This window comes from Rhinolophus sinicus, chromosome 3 (assembly GCF_057876585.1).
Source record: "Rhinolophus sinicus isolate RSI-liver-muscle chromosome 3, RSI-T2T, whole genome shotgun sequence".
Classification (NCBI taxonomy): domain Eukaryota; kingdom Metazoa; phylum Chordata; class Mammalia; order Chiroptera; family Rhinolophidae; genus Rhinolophus; species Rhinolophus sinicus.
In genome coordinates, this window is record NC_142503.1 from 104,547,837 (window position 1) to 104,563,258 (window position 15,422).

The following is a 15,422-nucleotide window of genomic DNA, read 5'->3' on the forward strand; positions in this document are numbered from 1 at the left end:
ACATTCAATTATATTCTGACCCTTTTGGACAACAGGGAAATCAGTCCATGTTTCTAATCTTAGCAGAAATAAGGTCTGCCTTCAGCAGGATTCACCCCACTCAGCTCTCTGAGCACAGGTCTAGAGTCAATAAGAGGCCCACAAGCCAAGACCCAGCATCCTGCTCCCCTCCCCTCTTCTGAGATCGGGAGGCATGCGAGTTGAAGTGCACCCTTATTTTCACTGTGTGTGAACACTGTTATGATCTGATATTACACTTTTACACTCTTCCCTTTGCCTCAGTTTCCTTGGATATCTGCCATCCCACATACAAGGTCTGACAATTAAGTTTGCGATCTTGTTGCAGCCCTGTCGCTGACCTTTTCTGATATCAGAGGGATTATTCATTATGAATTTGTACCAACTGGACAAACAGTTAAACAAGTTTACTATCTGTAAGTGCTGAAAAGGCTGCATGAAAAAGTTAGACGACCTGAGCTTTTCACCAACAATTCATGGCTCTTGCATCACGACAATGCACCAGCTCACACAGCACTGTCTGTGAGGGAGTTTTTAGCCAGTAAATAAATAACTGTATTGGAACACCCTCCCTACTCACCTGATCTAGCCCCCAATAACTTCTTTCTTTACCTGAAGATAAAGGAAATAATAAAAGGAATACATTTTGATGATATTCAGGACATCAAAGGTAATACGACAACAGCTCTGATAGCCATTCCAGAAAAAGAGTTCCAAAATTGCTTTGAAGGGTGGACTAGGCACTGGTGTCGGTGCATAGCTTCCGAAGGGGAGTACTTCAAAGGTGACCATAGTGATATTCAGCAGTGAGGTAGGTAGCACTTTTTCTAAGGTGAGTTCTCGAACTTAATTGTCAGACCACTTCTGAATTATCTTTGGGATTTAGGTCTTAGGTGCTTTATTACCAAAGAAGAGATAGAAACAGCTTGCAGGAAAAATAATAAACATGGAGAAAAAGGAACTTACACTTATTAAGTATACCCCATGTCCCAAGCAATGGGTAACCCCACATGTACAGCAACTCATGAAAAGTCAAGGAAGTTGGTGTTACTATCACGTTTGGATGACCAAACAAGCTCAGAGAAGTTAAATTAGTTGCCCCAAGTCAGAGAAGTAAGGAGCAGTAGAGCTGGGACCAGTTATTAAGCATGTATATCTCTGATATCCACCGAGCTACCATGGCACATATTTGAATTTTCTTTCTTTTTTAATTTTCTATATTTTACAGTTTGTATTATAAAACATTAAAGGAAATTTGAGAAGAAAACATTTCCCCAAGTTGCTTATATAAAAAACACTACACTTTGAAGTGGTTGAGATCATAGGTTCATAGTTTTCATATTGTTTTTCACTTGCCCTTATATTATATGTACGTTCCATGTCTTCCTAATTGTCACTGTTCTTGTTACATAATATTTTAATGAGTTGTGATATACCATAATATCCCTCACCGCCCTGCTGTCATGAACATCTCTGTTGAAAGCCTTTTTTCTTCTGTTAATTATTTCCTTAAAATGAATCCCCAGGAGTGGGGTGACTGGGTTAGGGCAAACGAACATTTTAATGGTTCTTGACTTTTCTTGCCAAATTACGTTCCAAAGGGTTGTATCAATTTACAAGTCCACTTTTTTCAGGGTCTGTGTTTAAAGCTAGTTAAAAGAAATTAAATTCTATATGGAGCCAGAGGTCCTGATAATGTGTATAAATCATGACCATCAGCCAAAACGTCCTTGGAGAACCAGCAGCCCTGGGAGCCAAATGGTAAGTGGCCCAAGAACTCAAAATACTGATGGTAATCATGATGAGAATAAGAGGGACTGATGTTTTCCACATTTTCTTAGGGGGTTCATGTTCAATGTTGGAACAGCGAGGACAAAAATTGGTCAATTAAGTCACGCTATTAAAGTATTCAGTATTATCTGTTCTTTATAATGAACAACCTCAACTGTTTCTATTTCTGCCTCTTTTCTCCCAAGCTTTAATGAGGTATACTTGACAAATAAAATTGTAATATATTTAAATTGATCACTCGATATACGTGAAAGGATGCTTACCACTGAGTTAAGCATACTTACCTCTTTTTTTTTTTTTCTGGTGTCAACACTTAAGTTCTACACTCTCAGCAAATTTCAGTTCTGCAATAGTGTTATTAACTACAGTCACCGTGCTGTACAGTAGATCTTCAGATCTTATTCATCTTATAACTGGAAGTCTTACCAACCTCTCCTCACTTCCCCCACTCCCAGCCTCTGGAAACCACTATTTTACTCTCTGTCTATGAGTTTGGCTTTTTTAGATTCCACATATAATTGATGCAATGCATTATTTGTCTTTCTCTGGCTTATTTCATTTAGCATAATACCCTCTAAACTCATCCATGTTGTTGCAAATGGCAGGATTTCCTTTTTTAAAAATATTTATATCATAGCATTTTTTTATTAGTTTCAGGTGCACAAGACAAAGTAATACTTAGACGTTTATCATTTATATCCCTCACACTGTGTGAATCCCCCTCCCCCATCCACTACCCCTATGACATTGCACAGAGCCATTGCATTTCCACTGTCTCTATTCCTAATGCTGTGCTCCGCATTGATGTACAGCATTAGGAATAGAGACAGTAGAAGTGTAATGGCTTTCCAAAGGGTTGTATCAATTCACAAGGACAAGGCAGTCCTTATATTTGGTATTTATAAATATATATATATATTCCTTATATTTGGTAGTTATATATATATTTATATTTATATATATATAAAATTATAGTTGACATTCATTATTGTTCAGCTTCAGGTATACAGTGCAGCGATGAGGCATCTACATCATCCCTGAGGTGGTCTCCCAAATGGGACACGTGTCCATCGAATACCCTACAAAATCTTTACAACACTATTGATTATGTTCCCCAAATTAATTTTCAAAACCCCATGGCCATCTTGTGGTTACCGACTGTTTTCTAATCCCCTCACCTTCCCCCTTATCCCCACCCCCCGCCCCTCTAGCAACCCTCAGTTTTTCCTCTATGTCTCCAAAACTGTTTCTGATTAGTTCATTCACTTATTCTTTTCTTTAGATTCCACATATAAGTGAGATCATATGGTATTTGTCTTTCTCTGTCTGACTTATTTCACTTAACATAATGTTCTCTAGGTCCATCCATGTTGTTGCAAATGGTAAGATTTCTATCTTCTTTATGGCTGCGTAATACTCCATTGTATAAATGTACCACAGTTTTTTTCTTTTTTTTTCCCCTTTTTTTAAGGTTTTATTGGGGAAGGGGAACAGGACTTTATTGGGGAACAGTGTGTACTTCCAGGCCTTTTTTCCAAGTCAAGTTGTTGTCCTTTCAATCTTAGCTGTGGAGGGTGCCGTTCAGCTTCAAGTTGTTGTCCTTTCAGTCTTAGTTGTGGAGGGCGCAGCTCAGCTTCAGGTCCAGTTGCCATTGCTAGTTGCAGGGGGCGCAGCCCACCATCCCTTGCAGGAGTCGAACCGGCAATCTTGTGGTTGAGAGGACGCGTTCTAACCAAGTGAGCCATCCGGGAGCTCAGTGGCAGCTCAGCTCAAGGTGTCGTGTTCAATCTTAGTTGCAGGGGGCGCTGCCCACCATCCCTTGCGGGACTCGAGGAATTGAACTGGCAACCTTGTGGTTGAGAGCCCACTGGCCCATGTGGGAATCAAACCAGCAGCCTTCGGAGTTAGGAGCATGGAGCTCTAACTGCCTGAGCCACTGGGCCGGCCCTGTACCACAGTTTCTTAATCCAGTCATCTACCGATGGGCATTTCGGTTGTTTCCATGTCTTGGCTACTGTGTATAGTGCTGCAATAAACATAGGAGTGCATAAAGATTTTTGAATTGGAGTTTTGAATTTCTCCAGATAGATACCTAGGAGTGGAATTGCTGGATCATAAGGTAGTACCATTTTCAGATTTTTGAGATACCTCCATACTGTTTTCCATAGTGGCTGCACCAATCTGCAATCCCACCAACAGTGCACAAGCATTCCCTTTTCTCCACATCCGCGCCAGTACTTGCTGTTTGTTGATTTATTGATGATAGCCATTTTGACTTGGGTGAGGTGGTATCTCATTGTGGTTTTTATTTGCATTTCTCTGATGGTTATTGAGGTTGAGCATTTCTTCATATGTCTGTTTGCCATCTGTATGTCCTTTTTAGAAAAATGTCTCTTCATGTCCTCTGCCCATTTTTCAATTGGGTTGTTTGTTTTTTTGGAGTTGAGTTGAGTGAGTTTTTTATAAATTTGTGATATTAACCCCATATCAAATATATCATTGGCAAATATCTTTTCCCATTCAGTAGGATCCCTTTTTGTTTTATTGATGGTTTCCTTTGCTGTGAAAAAACTTTTTAGTTTGATGTAATCCCACATGTTTATTTTTTCTCTTACTTCCCTTGCCCGAGGGGATATATCAATAAAAATCTTACTCCGGGTAATGTCTGTGAAGTTTCTTCCTATATTGTCTTCTAGGAATTTTATGGTTTCAGATCTTACATTTAAATCTTTAAGCTATTTTGAATTTCTTTTTGTATATGGTGTAAGGAGGTGGTCCAGCTTCATTTTTTTGCATGTGTCTGTCTAGGTTTCCCAGCACCATTTATTGAATAGACTGTCTTTACCCCACTGTACATTCTTGCTTCCATTGTCATAGATTAAATGGCCATATAGGCATGGATTTATTTCTGGACTCTCTATTCTGTTCCATTGATCTATGTGTCTGTTTTTATGCCAGTACCATGCTGTTTTGATTACTGTAGCCTTGTAGTATAATTTGATGTCAGGTATTGTTATACCTCCCACTTTGTTCTTATTTCTCAAGATTGCTGAGGTTATCTGGGTCTTTTATGGTGCCATATAAGTTTTAGGATTATATGTTCTATTTCTGTGAAAAACGTCGTTGGTAGTTTGATAGGAATTGTGTTGAATATGTATATTGCCTTAGGCAGTATGGACATTTTAACTATATTAATTCTTCCTATCCATGGACATGGTATGTGTTTCCATCTATTTGTATCTTCTTTCATTTCTTTCTTCAGTGTCTTATAATTTTCTGAGTACAGATCTTTTACTTCTTTGGTTAAATTTATTCCCAGGTATTTTATAGTCTTTGGAGCAATTGTAAATGGGATTGCTTTTTTAATTTCTCCTTCTAATGTTTTATTATTGGTATATACAAATGCAACTGATTTCTGAATATTAATTTTGTATCCTGCTACTTTACTAAATTCATCTATCAGCTCTAATAGTTTCTTGGTGGAGTCTTTAGGGTTCTCTAAATATAGTATCATATCATCTGCATATAATGACAGCTTACTTCCTCCTTACCGATTTGGATGCCTTTTATTTCTTTTCCTTGTCTGATTGCTGTGGCTAGAACTTCCAGCACTATGTGGAATAGAAGTGGAGAAAGTGGGCAACCTTGCCTTGTTCCTGATCTTAAGGGGAATGGTTTTAGCTTTTCCCCATTGAGTATGATGTTAGCTGTGGGTCTATCATATATGGCCTTTATTATGTTGAGATATGATCCCTCTATTCCCACTTTCTTAAGGGTTTTTATCATAAATGGCTGCTGGATTTTATCAAATGCTTTTTCTGCATCTATTGATATGATCATGTGATTTTTATTTTTCATTTTATTAATGTGGTGTATCACATTAATTGATTTGCGGATATTGAACCACCCTTGCATACCAGGGATGAATCCCACTTGATCATGGTGTATGATCTTTTTAATGTATTGCTGAATTCTGTTTGCTAATATTTTGTTGAGGATTTTTGCATCTATGTTCATTAGCGATATTGGCCTGTAGTTTTCTTTTTTTGTGGTGTCTTTGTCTGATTTTGGGATCAGGGTGATAGTGGCTTCGTAAAAAGTGTTTGGGAGTTTTCCCTCCTTCTGGATTTTTTGGAAGAGCTTGAGGAGAATAGGTGATAATTCTTTTTTGAACATTTTGTAAAATTCACCTGTAAAGCCATCTGGTCCAGGGCTTTTGTTTTTGTTGGGAGATTGTTGATTACTGATTCAATTTCCCTGGTGGTAATCAGTCTATTCAGGTTTTCTGTTTCTTCTTGAGTTAGCCTTGGAAAGTTGTACGCCTCTAGAAAATTGTCCATTTCTTCCAGATTGTCAAATTTGTTGGCATATAGTTGCTCATAGTAATTTCTTAAAATTTTTTGTATTTCTGAGGTGTCTGTTGTCACTTCTCCTCTTTCATTTCTGATTTTATTAATTTGGGTCCTCTCTCTTTTTTAATGAGTCTGGATAAAGGTTTGTCAATTTTGTTTATCTTCTCTAAGAACCAACTCTTGGATTCCTTGATCTTTTGTATTGTTTCTCTGGTTTCTATTTCATTTATTTCCGCTCTGTTCTTTATTATCTCCTTCCTTGTACTCCCTTTGGGCTTATTTTGCTGTTCTTTTTCCAGATCCCTGAAGTGTGAAGATAAACTGTTGATTAGTGATGCTTCTTGTTTCTTTAGGTAGGCCTGCAATGCTATGAATTTCCCTCTTAGGACTGCTTTCGCAGCATCCCATAGATTTTGGGTCATCGTATTTTCATTTTCGTTTGTCTCAAGATATCTTTTGATTTCTTCCTTGATCTCCTGCTTGATCCATTCATTATTTAGTGACATGTCATTCAGCCTCCATGAATTTGTGTGTCTTCCAGTTTTTTTCCCTGTAGTTCATTTCTAATTTCATAGCACTGTGGTCAGAGAAGACAATTGGTATGATTTCAATTTTCTTAAATTTATCAAGACTTGTTTTGTGGCCTAACATATGCTCTATTTTGGAAAATGTCCCATGTGTGCTTGAGAAGAATGTGTATTCTGCAGGTTTGGGGTGAAATGCTCTGAAAATAGCGATTAAATCCAAGTGGTCCAATGTGTCATTTAAGGCTGTTGTTTCCATATTGATTTTCTGTCTGGAAGACCTGTCCCTTGTTGTCAGAAGTGTGTTGAAGTCCCCTACTATGATACTGTTACTGTTGATCTCTGTCTCTATGTCAGTCAATATCTGTTTTATATATTTAGGTGCTCCTATGTTGGGTGCATAGATGTTTGCTAGGGTTATGTCCTCTTGTCGGATCGATCCCTTTATTATTATATAGTGCCCATCTTTGTTAATATGTTCTTCATTTTAAACTCTATTTTGTCAGATATAAGTATTGCAACTCCAGCTTTTTTCTCATTCCCATTTGCATGAAATATCTTACTCCAACCCTTCACTTTCAGCCTGTGTGTGTCTTTTGATCTGAGGTGAGTCTCTTGTATACAGCATATACAAGGGTCTTGCTTTCTTATCCACTCAGCCACCCTATGTCTCTTGATTGGAGCATTTAACCCGTTTACATTTAAAGTGATTATTGATAGGTACACAGTTATTGCCATTTTTAAATTTGTAGTTAAATTGTTTTCATCTTTCTTCTATTTACAGAAGTCCTTTTAGTATTTCTTGCAATGCTGGCTTGGTGGTAATAAATTCCTTTAGCTTATTCTTTTCTGGGAAGCTCTTTAACTCTCCATCAACTTTAAGTGATAACCTTGCTGGATAAAGCAATCTAGGTTGTAGGCCTTTGTTTTCCATCACTTTGAGTATTTCCTGCCACTCCCTCCTGGACTTCAATGTTTCTGCAGAAAAGTCATTTGATAGTCTTATGGGAGTTCCCTTGTATGTAACCCTCTGTCTTTCTCTTGCTGCTTTTAGGATTCTCTCTTTGTCTTTAACCTTTGCCATTTTAACTATAATGTGTCTTGATGTGGACCTGTTTGGGTTTATCCTGGTTGGAACTCTCTGCACTTCCTGGGCTTGTATGTTGGTTTCCTTCATCAGGTTAGGGAAATTTTCAGACATTATTACTTCAAATATGTTCTCAATCCCTTGTTTCTTCTCTTCACCTTCTGGTATTCCTATGATGCGCATGTTGTTGCGCTTGATGTTATCCCATAGGTCTCTTAAACCATCTTCATTGTTTTTTATTCTTTTTTCTTTCTGTTGTTCTGTTTGGGTGATCTCTGCTAACTTGTCTTCTAAGTCGCTGATTCGATCCTCTGCTTCATCTAACCTGCTGTTAATTCCTTCAAGTGAGTTCTGTATTTCTGTAATTGTGTTCTTTAGTTCTAGCTGGTTGTTTGTTATGATTTCTACATCCTTGTTTATGTCATCCCTCTAATCTCTTTAAACATTCTTATCATCAGTGTTCTGAGCTCTGTCTCTGATAGGTTGGTTACCTCTGTTTCATTTGGTTCCATTTCTGGAGGTTTCCTCTGTTCTTTTATTTGGGACATGTTTCTTTGTTTCCCCATTCTGGCTGACTCTCTGTGTTTGCTTTGATGTATCAGGTAGATCCCCTAGAGTTCTTAGTTCTTGCTGGGTTATCTTATGTAGTATGTGTCCTTTATATATGACTTGCATTACTTCTTTCTTCTCCTCTGCGTGTGCTCCAAAGGTGACTCTTGTGTTGTGTATATCGTCCTGTTAAAGAAGATCTTTAATTGCTTTTCGCTTGTGAGTCGGTGGGATTAACTCCTAGGCTGACTAGCTGTGAGACTTGGCTCTGCCCACAGCAGGGTGTTCTGCTGTGTGAGGGTTGACCGCTCAAATGAGGCTTGGCCCCTATGGCCTCTTGTGCCTGTAGAGAATTCCCTCTGGGTGTGTCACTTGCAGGTCAAACCCAGTAGTACTCTGGTTTGGTCTGGATTTGGCCTCTGGATATGTTGAATCTTGTGCCTCTTAAGCTGGGCCCTTGTAGGGCAATTTCAGAACAAAGCAGATCACCAAGCACAACAACAACAGCAACAACAACAACAAAGAAAAAATCAAATACATTCACATGTAAAAACAACCGACAACCCCCACTCAACACAGGCAAAGATATCAAAGATATAAAGACAAAACAAAACAAAACAAAAAGCAGTGCCAGTCTTGGCTTAAGCCCACCAAGTAATCTCCAGGTTGTCCTCTGCTGTACCAAAGAGTCCTTTGTGTATTGTGCATGTCACTCACTGTGCTACACACTTAATATACACTACTTCATTTCTTCTACAAACAAGCTCGTCAGGTGCTGTCATTACCAGCCTTTTATACACAAGGAAACCATGCTAGACCACAAACTCCCTGAGGGAAGGGACATTTATTTTGCTCATTGATGCATCCCAAGCACTTAGAAGAGCACATAGTAGGTGCTCAATAAATACTGTGGACTAAGTGGGGCTCCAAGAGCATAAGCAGCCTCTTCGGGGTCACGGGTACCACTGCGGGGATACAAACCCAGGACAGACCAGGTCCTGGTTCCTAACTCCTCACTATGCTACCTCTTACCAGGGACAGGCAGACACACCCAGTTCCAGCCACTCACCTGACTCCAGCTCCCAGCAAACCACTCCACCTTGCCTGTGCACGGCCCGTTGTCACATGGGGTGGCCTCTGCCGGCCGGTTGTTTCCACAGCCTTCCAGGGGCAGGCTGCTGATGTGGTTGGTCATGCATACCACCGACCTCGTCCGCACGCCAGCCCCGCACTCCGCCGAGCACTGCAAGACAGAAGACGGGAGTGTCGCGGGGGGGCCTCTCCCCCAGGTTCTGAGGCCACTTTCAAATGGTGTGGGGGAGGACCGAACACCTTGTTTCCCTACCAGCTCTTTCCCCTAGAAATCTCTGACCACTTCTCATGCACAGCCTCCTCCATCAAGGGGTATCCGTGTGGCATATCCCCCATCTTAGATTTTCTGGGACAGTCTTCATTCCCAATATCCTGTCTCATGGTTGTGATTAATATGCTTACATTCGTCAGACTATCTGTCCTTGGCTTTCGCTTTCGAAAATACCGGGAATGCCAAAAAAAGTATACAAGTGGACACTTTGGTCAATGTTGCTCAAGGAGTAGTTTGCCATAATCAGAAGTGTCTGGACGCTGATGGCAACCACTTTGAGCACCTCTTGTAATTGCAGAAGTCAGATGTGACTTGTATTCATCTTTTGCTATCAGTATTTATTGAGTATTACAATTTTAATATAGTTTCACTTTCTTAAAATGTGTATACATTTTTGGGGCACCCTCATGATAGCATGAAAACTTGGGCACATGTCCACCTGCTTGTAATGAATCTGCGCTGGTCTGGGGAAGGAGGGGAACCGACGTCTGTCACCTCCATGTTACTGTGTGATATCAGGGCAGCCGGTTTCAGGCCCTGAAGGCCACAGCTTTGACAGTCTACCAGGAGGAATCCTGGTAGAAAGGGAAAGCCTGGCCTGGGAACCAGTCACTTCAGCGTTAATATCCCTACCAACTGAGTGGCCTGTGGCCAGTGACCCAGATCCTCCCACTTCTGGCATGACAGCTGGCACAGGGACACAGTCCTGGCAGGACTATGGGTAATGAATGACATGTGGAGAGCAGGTGCTCAGTGGATGCATACAGCAGGGGACCAATAACGGTATCAGGACCTACACCCCCACTCTAAGCAGAGAAGCCCAGGCTCACAGGGATACGGCTTCCCTCACAGCCACATAACTGTTGCTGATTTCATCCTGCCAATCTCAGTCTGTCCTCAACCAGGTCACAGCAAACACATCCCTGAGCCACACCCTGAAGCTCCAAGAGCATTTCCCATCTATCTTGAAATACGTTGGAATGCTACCTTATTTTGCTTCTCATCCTATATTTTCAGGACAGGTTCGTGTGGGTGTCCCACAGATACTTCACGTCCAAAGGGTAAATGACGGGATATCACTTTTACCCATTCTTCCTCTGGATTTCCAATTTGTGTTCAAATTTATATCTGGATTCAAAATTGATGCTCTTCTGCCTTCTGGCTTCCCAACTCTAGCCAGACATCAGGTTTCGTACATTCTAACACATTTGTCTCATCTGTCTTGTCCCTTCTGCCCGTGGTTCCCAGCACCATGGACTGTGGCCGCAGCTTCTCGCTCAGCCTTACCAGCTTTTCTAAGTCGCTGGCCTTCCAGGTGCTGGGAACTACATGCTGAAATCTCTCTGAAGCTGTTCCATTTCTAACAACAGTTGCTTACGGACTTCCCCAACTGGCTTTAAAATATGGCCCCGGTCTTCATTATTCTATCCTACACACCATGTGCTGGACAGAACCAGGGCTCATGAAACCCTGATCACATGAAAGGCTCCCAGCGCCCTGTTCACGCCGTTCCTTCTGCCGGGAGCACGCCTTTCCTCCACCCGGACACATAACAATCCGTTCAACTCAGCTCAACTACCATCTCCTCTTGAAAACTTCTTTGATGGTCCAACTCAATATACTCCTTCCATCCTCAGAATTCTCACAACACTCTGTAGTCTGTTGTCTTCCTTTGTACTATGGTCATTTGTGTCCTAGTTCGTTCTTCTTTATAGAAGCAGGCTCAGCACAGGCAGCGACTATTAAATCATCTAACTTCTCCGTCAGCATCTTTCCCTTGGGGGAATCCATGAATATCAGCGGAATAAATGAACATAGACTTGGGCTCTCCCTCACTCATTTCTCTTCTCTCATCAGGACTTTCCCATTCTGAAAGTGCGCCTTCACGTGATGACCAAAGCCCTTCTGAGGGTCTCTGTTGGGTCTTTTCTTAAAAATGGAGTCAATGTTTGGTTTCTACCAACATTACCATGTTTAAAAGTAAATAAAAGCAATATAATTTCAAATAAAATTTGAGAAAAGCAAAAAGTAATACTCACCACCTAATTTCTTTATCAAAATGTCTACTTTTGTTTTTGTAACTTGCTGCCTAGTCTTGTAAAATCACAACCCAGGATGAATCATCAGACATTTACGTGACCATTGCTGACCTGAGTCTGACTCCTCAGGGAGGGAACTCTCTGGAGCACAGGGCTTCAAGGGGATTAGAACATGCCACCCCACAATATGCTACTTTGGCATATTGATTATTTTATGAAGGCAACTGAGAAACAGCAGATGCAGGAAGAGCTCTCTGCCCTCCGCTTCTTGCCTAAAAGCAGGGTATACATTTCCCATGAGTAAGGGGCTCTCCCAGTTCCAGGAAGAGAACATTCTTATCGGCAATGGGGAATCGATGCCAAGATGAGTCTGCACAAGCTTTACTAAAATAACCCTTATCTTCCATTAGTTTCCCCCATATATTTCTTAGCCACTTTCCTACAATTTACTGCCCTTATGAGCTCAAATCCCTTTCTTTTGTCTAGTCCCTTCATAATTTATCACCTTTTGATAAAATGGTATATAAGACCTCGAATCTAACTGCTTCTTTGGGATTTTCACTTCTTTCCTATGAAGTCTCCCTGTGCCATGTAAAAAAAATTAACATCAAATAAAACTTGCATGCTTTTCTCTGGTTAATCTGGCTTTTTTATTTGTCAGCTTAATTTGCAGGCCTCCATTACAGAACATAAGAGGATAGAGGGTTTTTTCCCTTTCAAACTCACAAATACTTTTTACTTATTTGTGTTGATATAAAAAAATCTTAGACCATGAATTAGGTTAAAAAAATATGTTGTTACAATATTAGAATAAATCAATTACTACACTTTGTTTGTTTGTTTCAGCCATGTATTATCTTGTATCTTTCCTAACTTTAAAACTCAAGATATTCTGTTCTTCTAAAGAATAAAAGGTAAATCAAATCTAAGTTATCTTTGCATTTCATACTGTAAGAATATTTCTTTCCAGCTAATTTCCATTTGACTCACTAATTTAATTTTCTGCTTTCCAATCCGAGTAATGTACATTGTATCTTGGGAAAGTTTCCCCATCTCCCCATGTGCTTAATTTAAAAGAAGAACGTTAAGGACCAAGCCAGTGCCCAGTGAGAGAATATTATAAGGATGGACCCTGCAGAGGAACTTCACTTCATTATTCCAACTGCAGTGAAAAGCACAACAAATTAATTTGAAACGTGCTGCTACCCACACAGGACCTGTCCTAGGAAGCCTGTCAGTAGAAATGAGGGGTATAAGGGGTGCCTACCAGGCAGCAGAGACTAACCTTCAAAGGGAGGCACTGAAACACACACACTCACTGTCCCTGAAGGATGTGCCTAGAAGAAGGACCTGACTGCTAAGGAACTTCTGGGCAGATAGAAGGCAGAGACGCAGGAAATTCCTAACCCCCCTCTGGTGGGGGCTGCCTTCTCACTCCAGCAGCAGTTAAATGCTAAACTTGGCCCAACTGGCCCCTGAGGGACTATAAGGCCCTAATGACTATTCCTGAACTTCAGTTTTATGCATCATCTTCCATAATTTAAATAACTCAAGATCTTCACTCTTGGAAAACATCCTTAGAAATTAGGTGTTACAAAATTGAGGCTGGTGGACTTTCTAAAAGTTTTATTTTTCCTGTTGTGATTAAAAATTGCACACATTTAAACCTGCCATTGACTTGCAGAACTAAAAACTAAATGATGGCTACATATGATAGGGCCCACCCTCAATTAAAAGCAGCTAGAAGGATGTTTTTAAGTAAGTTATGAAGTCAGAAAAACTGTACATATAGCCCTAGAAGTTTAAGAGAAGATTCAGATTGAGTTTACAACCTCAATTCATTTAGGTAGAGATCATTTAATTTAAAATTGGCAACAGGATACTCTTTTGGTGTCCTGGTACCAATTCCAATGACTGGGGTGGGGGATGCTTCCCTGTGTCATTTCTAAGCAAGTCTTGAGTCACCAGCTGGGTGTCCTATGATTCAACTCAATTCTGACACTATCTACCTGGAGATAGCATCAGCTCTCACAGGTTAAGGGTCAGTCCTACAGCCAATCACAAGACCAGGTTACTACTTGTACTTCTGACCAACCGGCTACAAATCAGGTTCCCAAGACTCCCAACTCGGGTTCGATTAATTTGCTAGAGCAGCTCACAGAACTCAGAAATGTTTTACCAGTTGATTATAAAAGGCTGTAACTCAGAAACAGCCAGTGGAGAAGATGTAAAGGGGAAAGTCTGTAGGAAAGGGAATGGAGCTTTCATGCCCTCCCCAGGTTCACTACTCTCCCCCCAACCTCCACGTGTTCACCAACCAGAAACTCTCTGAACCCCATCCTTTTGGGTTTCGATGGAGGCTTCATTACATAGGCACGATTGATTAAATCATTGGCCATTGGCGACTGATTCAACTTCCAGCTCCTGCTCCTTCCCTTGGGGGGGGGGGTGTTCGGGAGGGGGACTGAAAGTTCCAACCCTCTAATCACACAGTTGGCAACTTTGGCAACCAGCCTCTATCCTTAGGTGCTTTCTAAAAGTCACCTTGTTAACATAACAAAAGACTCCTTTATCACTTTCAACATTTAGGAAATTCCAAGGGTTTTAGGAGCTGTGAGCCAGGAACTGGATAAAGACCAAATACATACTGGGGTTGCCAAAAAAATGTATACAAGTGGACACTTTGGTCAACGTTGCTCAAGTGGTAGTTCACCGTCATCAGAAATGTCTGGACGCTGATGGTAACCACTTTGAGCACCTCTTGTAATTGCAGACGTCACATGTGACTTGTATTCATTCATCTTTTGTTATTGCTATATATTGAGTATTACAATTTTAATACAGTTTTCCTTTCTTAAAATGTGTATACATTTTTTTGGCACCCTCTATATTTCTTATAAATCACAATATCGCCCTGGATCCTTAAGTGTTTGTAAACTTGAATCTCATCTTCTCTCGTCTCTCCTACTTGTCCTTAAACAGAGGCTGTGTCTTATTCACGCCTACATTGCAACAAGTGCTCAATACATGTTTATGCTAAAAACTGCATAGTTCAGACTAAAGCTTAACAGGTTGGTTTTCCTACAAAGCGATTAGTCACACGTGGAAGACGGCCATCAGCTGGTCATTCCTGGAGGCTGAACCTTTCCTAAAAAAAATGGTGGCTTGAAGGCCCAGTGTTGACATGAGGCCCAAGAAGAATGGAGCAGCACACAGGAAACCTTCCCCAGTGTGCCAGCAGCATCTAGGTCATAGTTTCAAATGTTATGCCTTAATGCTCCCTCGGCAATATTACAGAGGAGGAAACTGAGGGTCAGAGAGCCAGCAGCTTGCTCAAGGTCTAATAAGGTCTGAGTCCTTGGGAAAAGGATGCCAAAGGCAATTCACTTTCCTTAAACCCAACAGTACCCGCTTCCCACTCATCTACTCTACAACAATCATGAACATTTAGGAATAATGATCTATTCTGGCGGTAGATAAAGCAAAATTATTTACTTACATCACAGCACCAAACTCACATGGCTTCCAAAAAAGAACAAAAAAGTTCTCTAAACAGAAGAATAAAGTGCTCATTCTTTGCTCTATTTGGAATTTTAAGACAAGGGTTAGATCCAGCAAGTACTTATGTTAACATACAAAGCAAATTTACATTAAAGGGAAATTTACAAGCCTTTATTGGAGGGGAAATAGCTAGTGTGG

The 15,422-nt window shown here is 40.6% G+C and overlaps 1 protein-coding gene across 2 annotated transcripts in view; it reads right to left on the bottom strand.

Moving 5' to 3' along the window:
* Nucleotides 1-15,422, bottom strand: part of THSD4 (thrombospondin type 1 domain containing 4) — a 583,467-nt gene that overhangs the window by 13,780 nt on the left and 554,265 nt on the right. For both annotated transcript variants that reach the window (XM_074328210.2, XM_019736037.3), the window contains one exon: nt 9,391-9,564. In XM_074328210.2, coding sequence (XP_074184311.2) covers nt 9,391-9,564 — 174 coding nt within the window. The remainder of the gene's footprint in view (nt 1-9,390; nt 9,565-15,422) is intronic.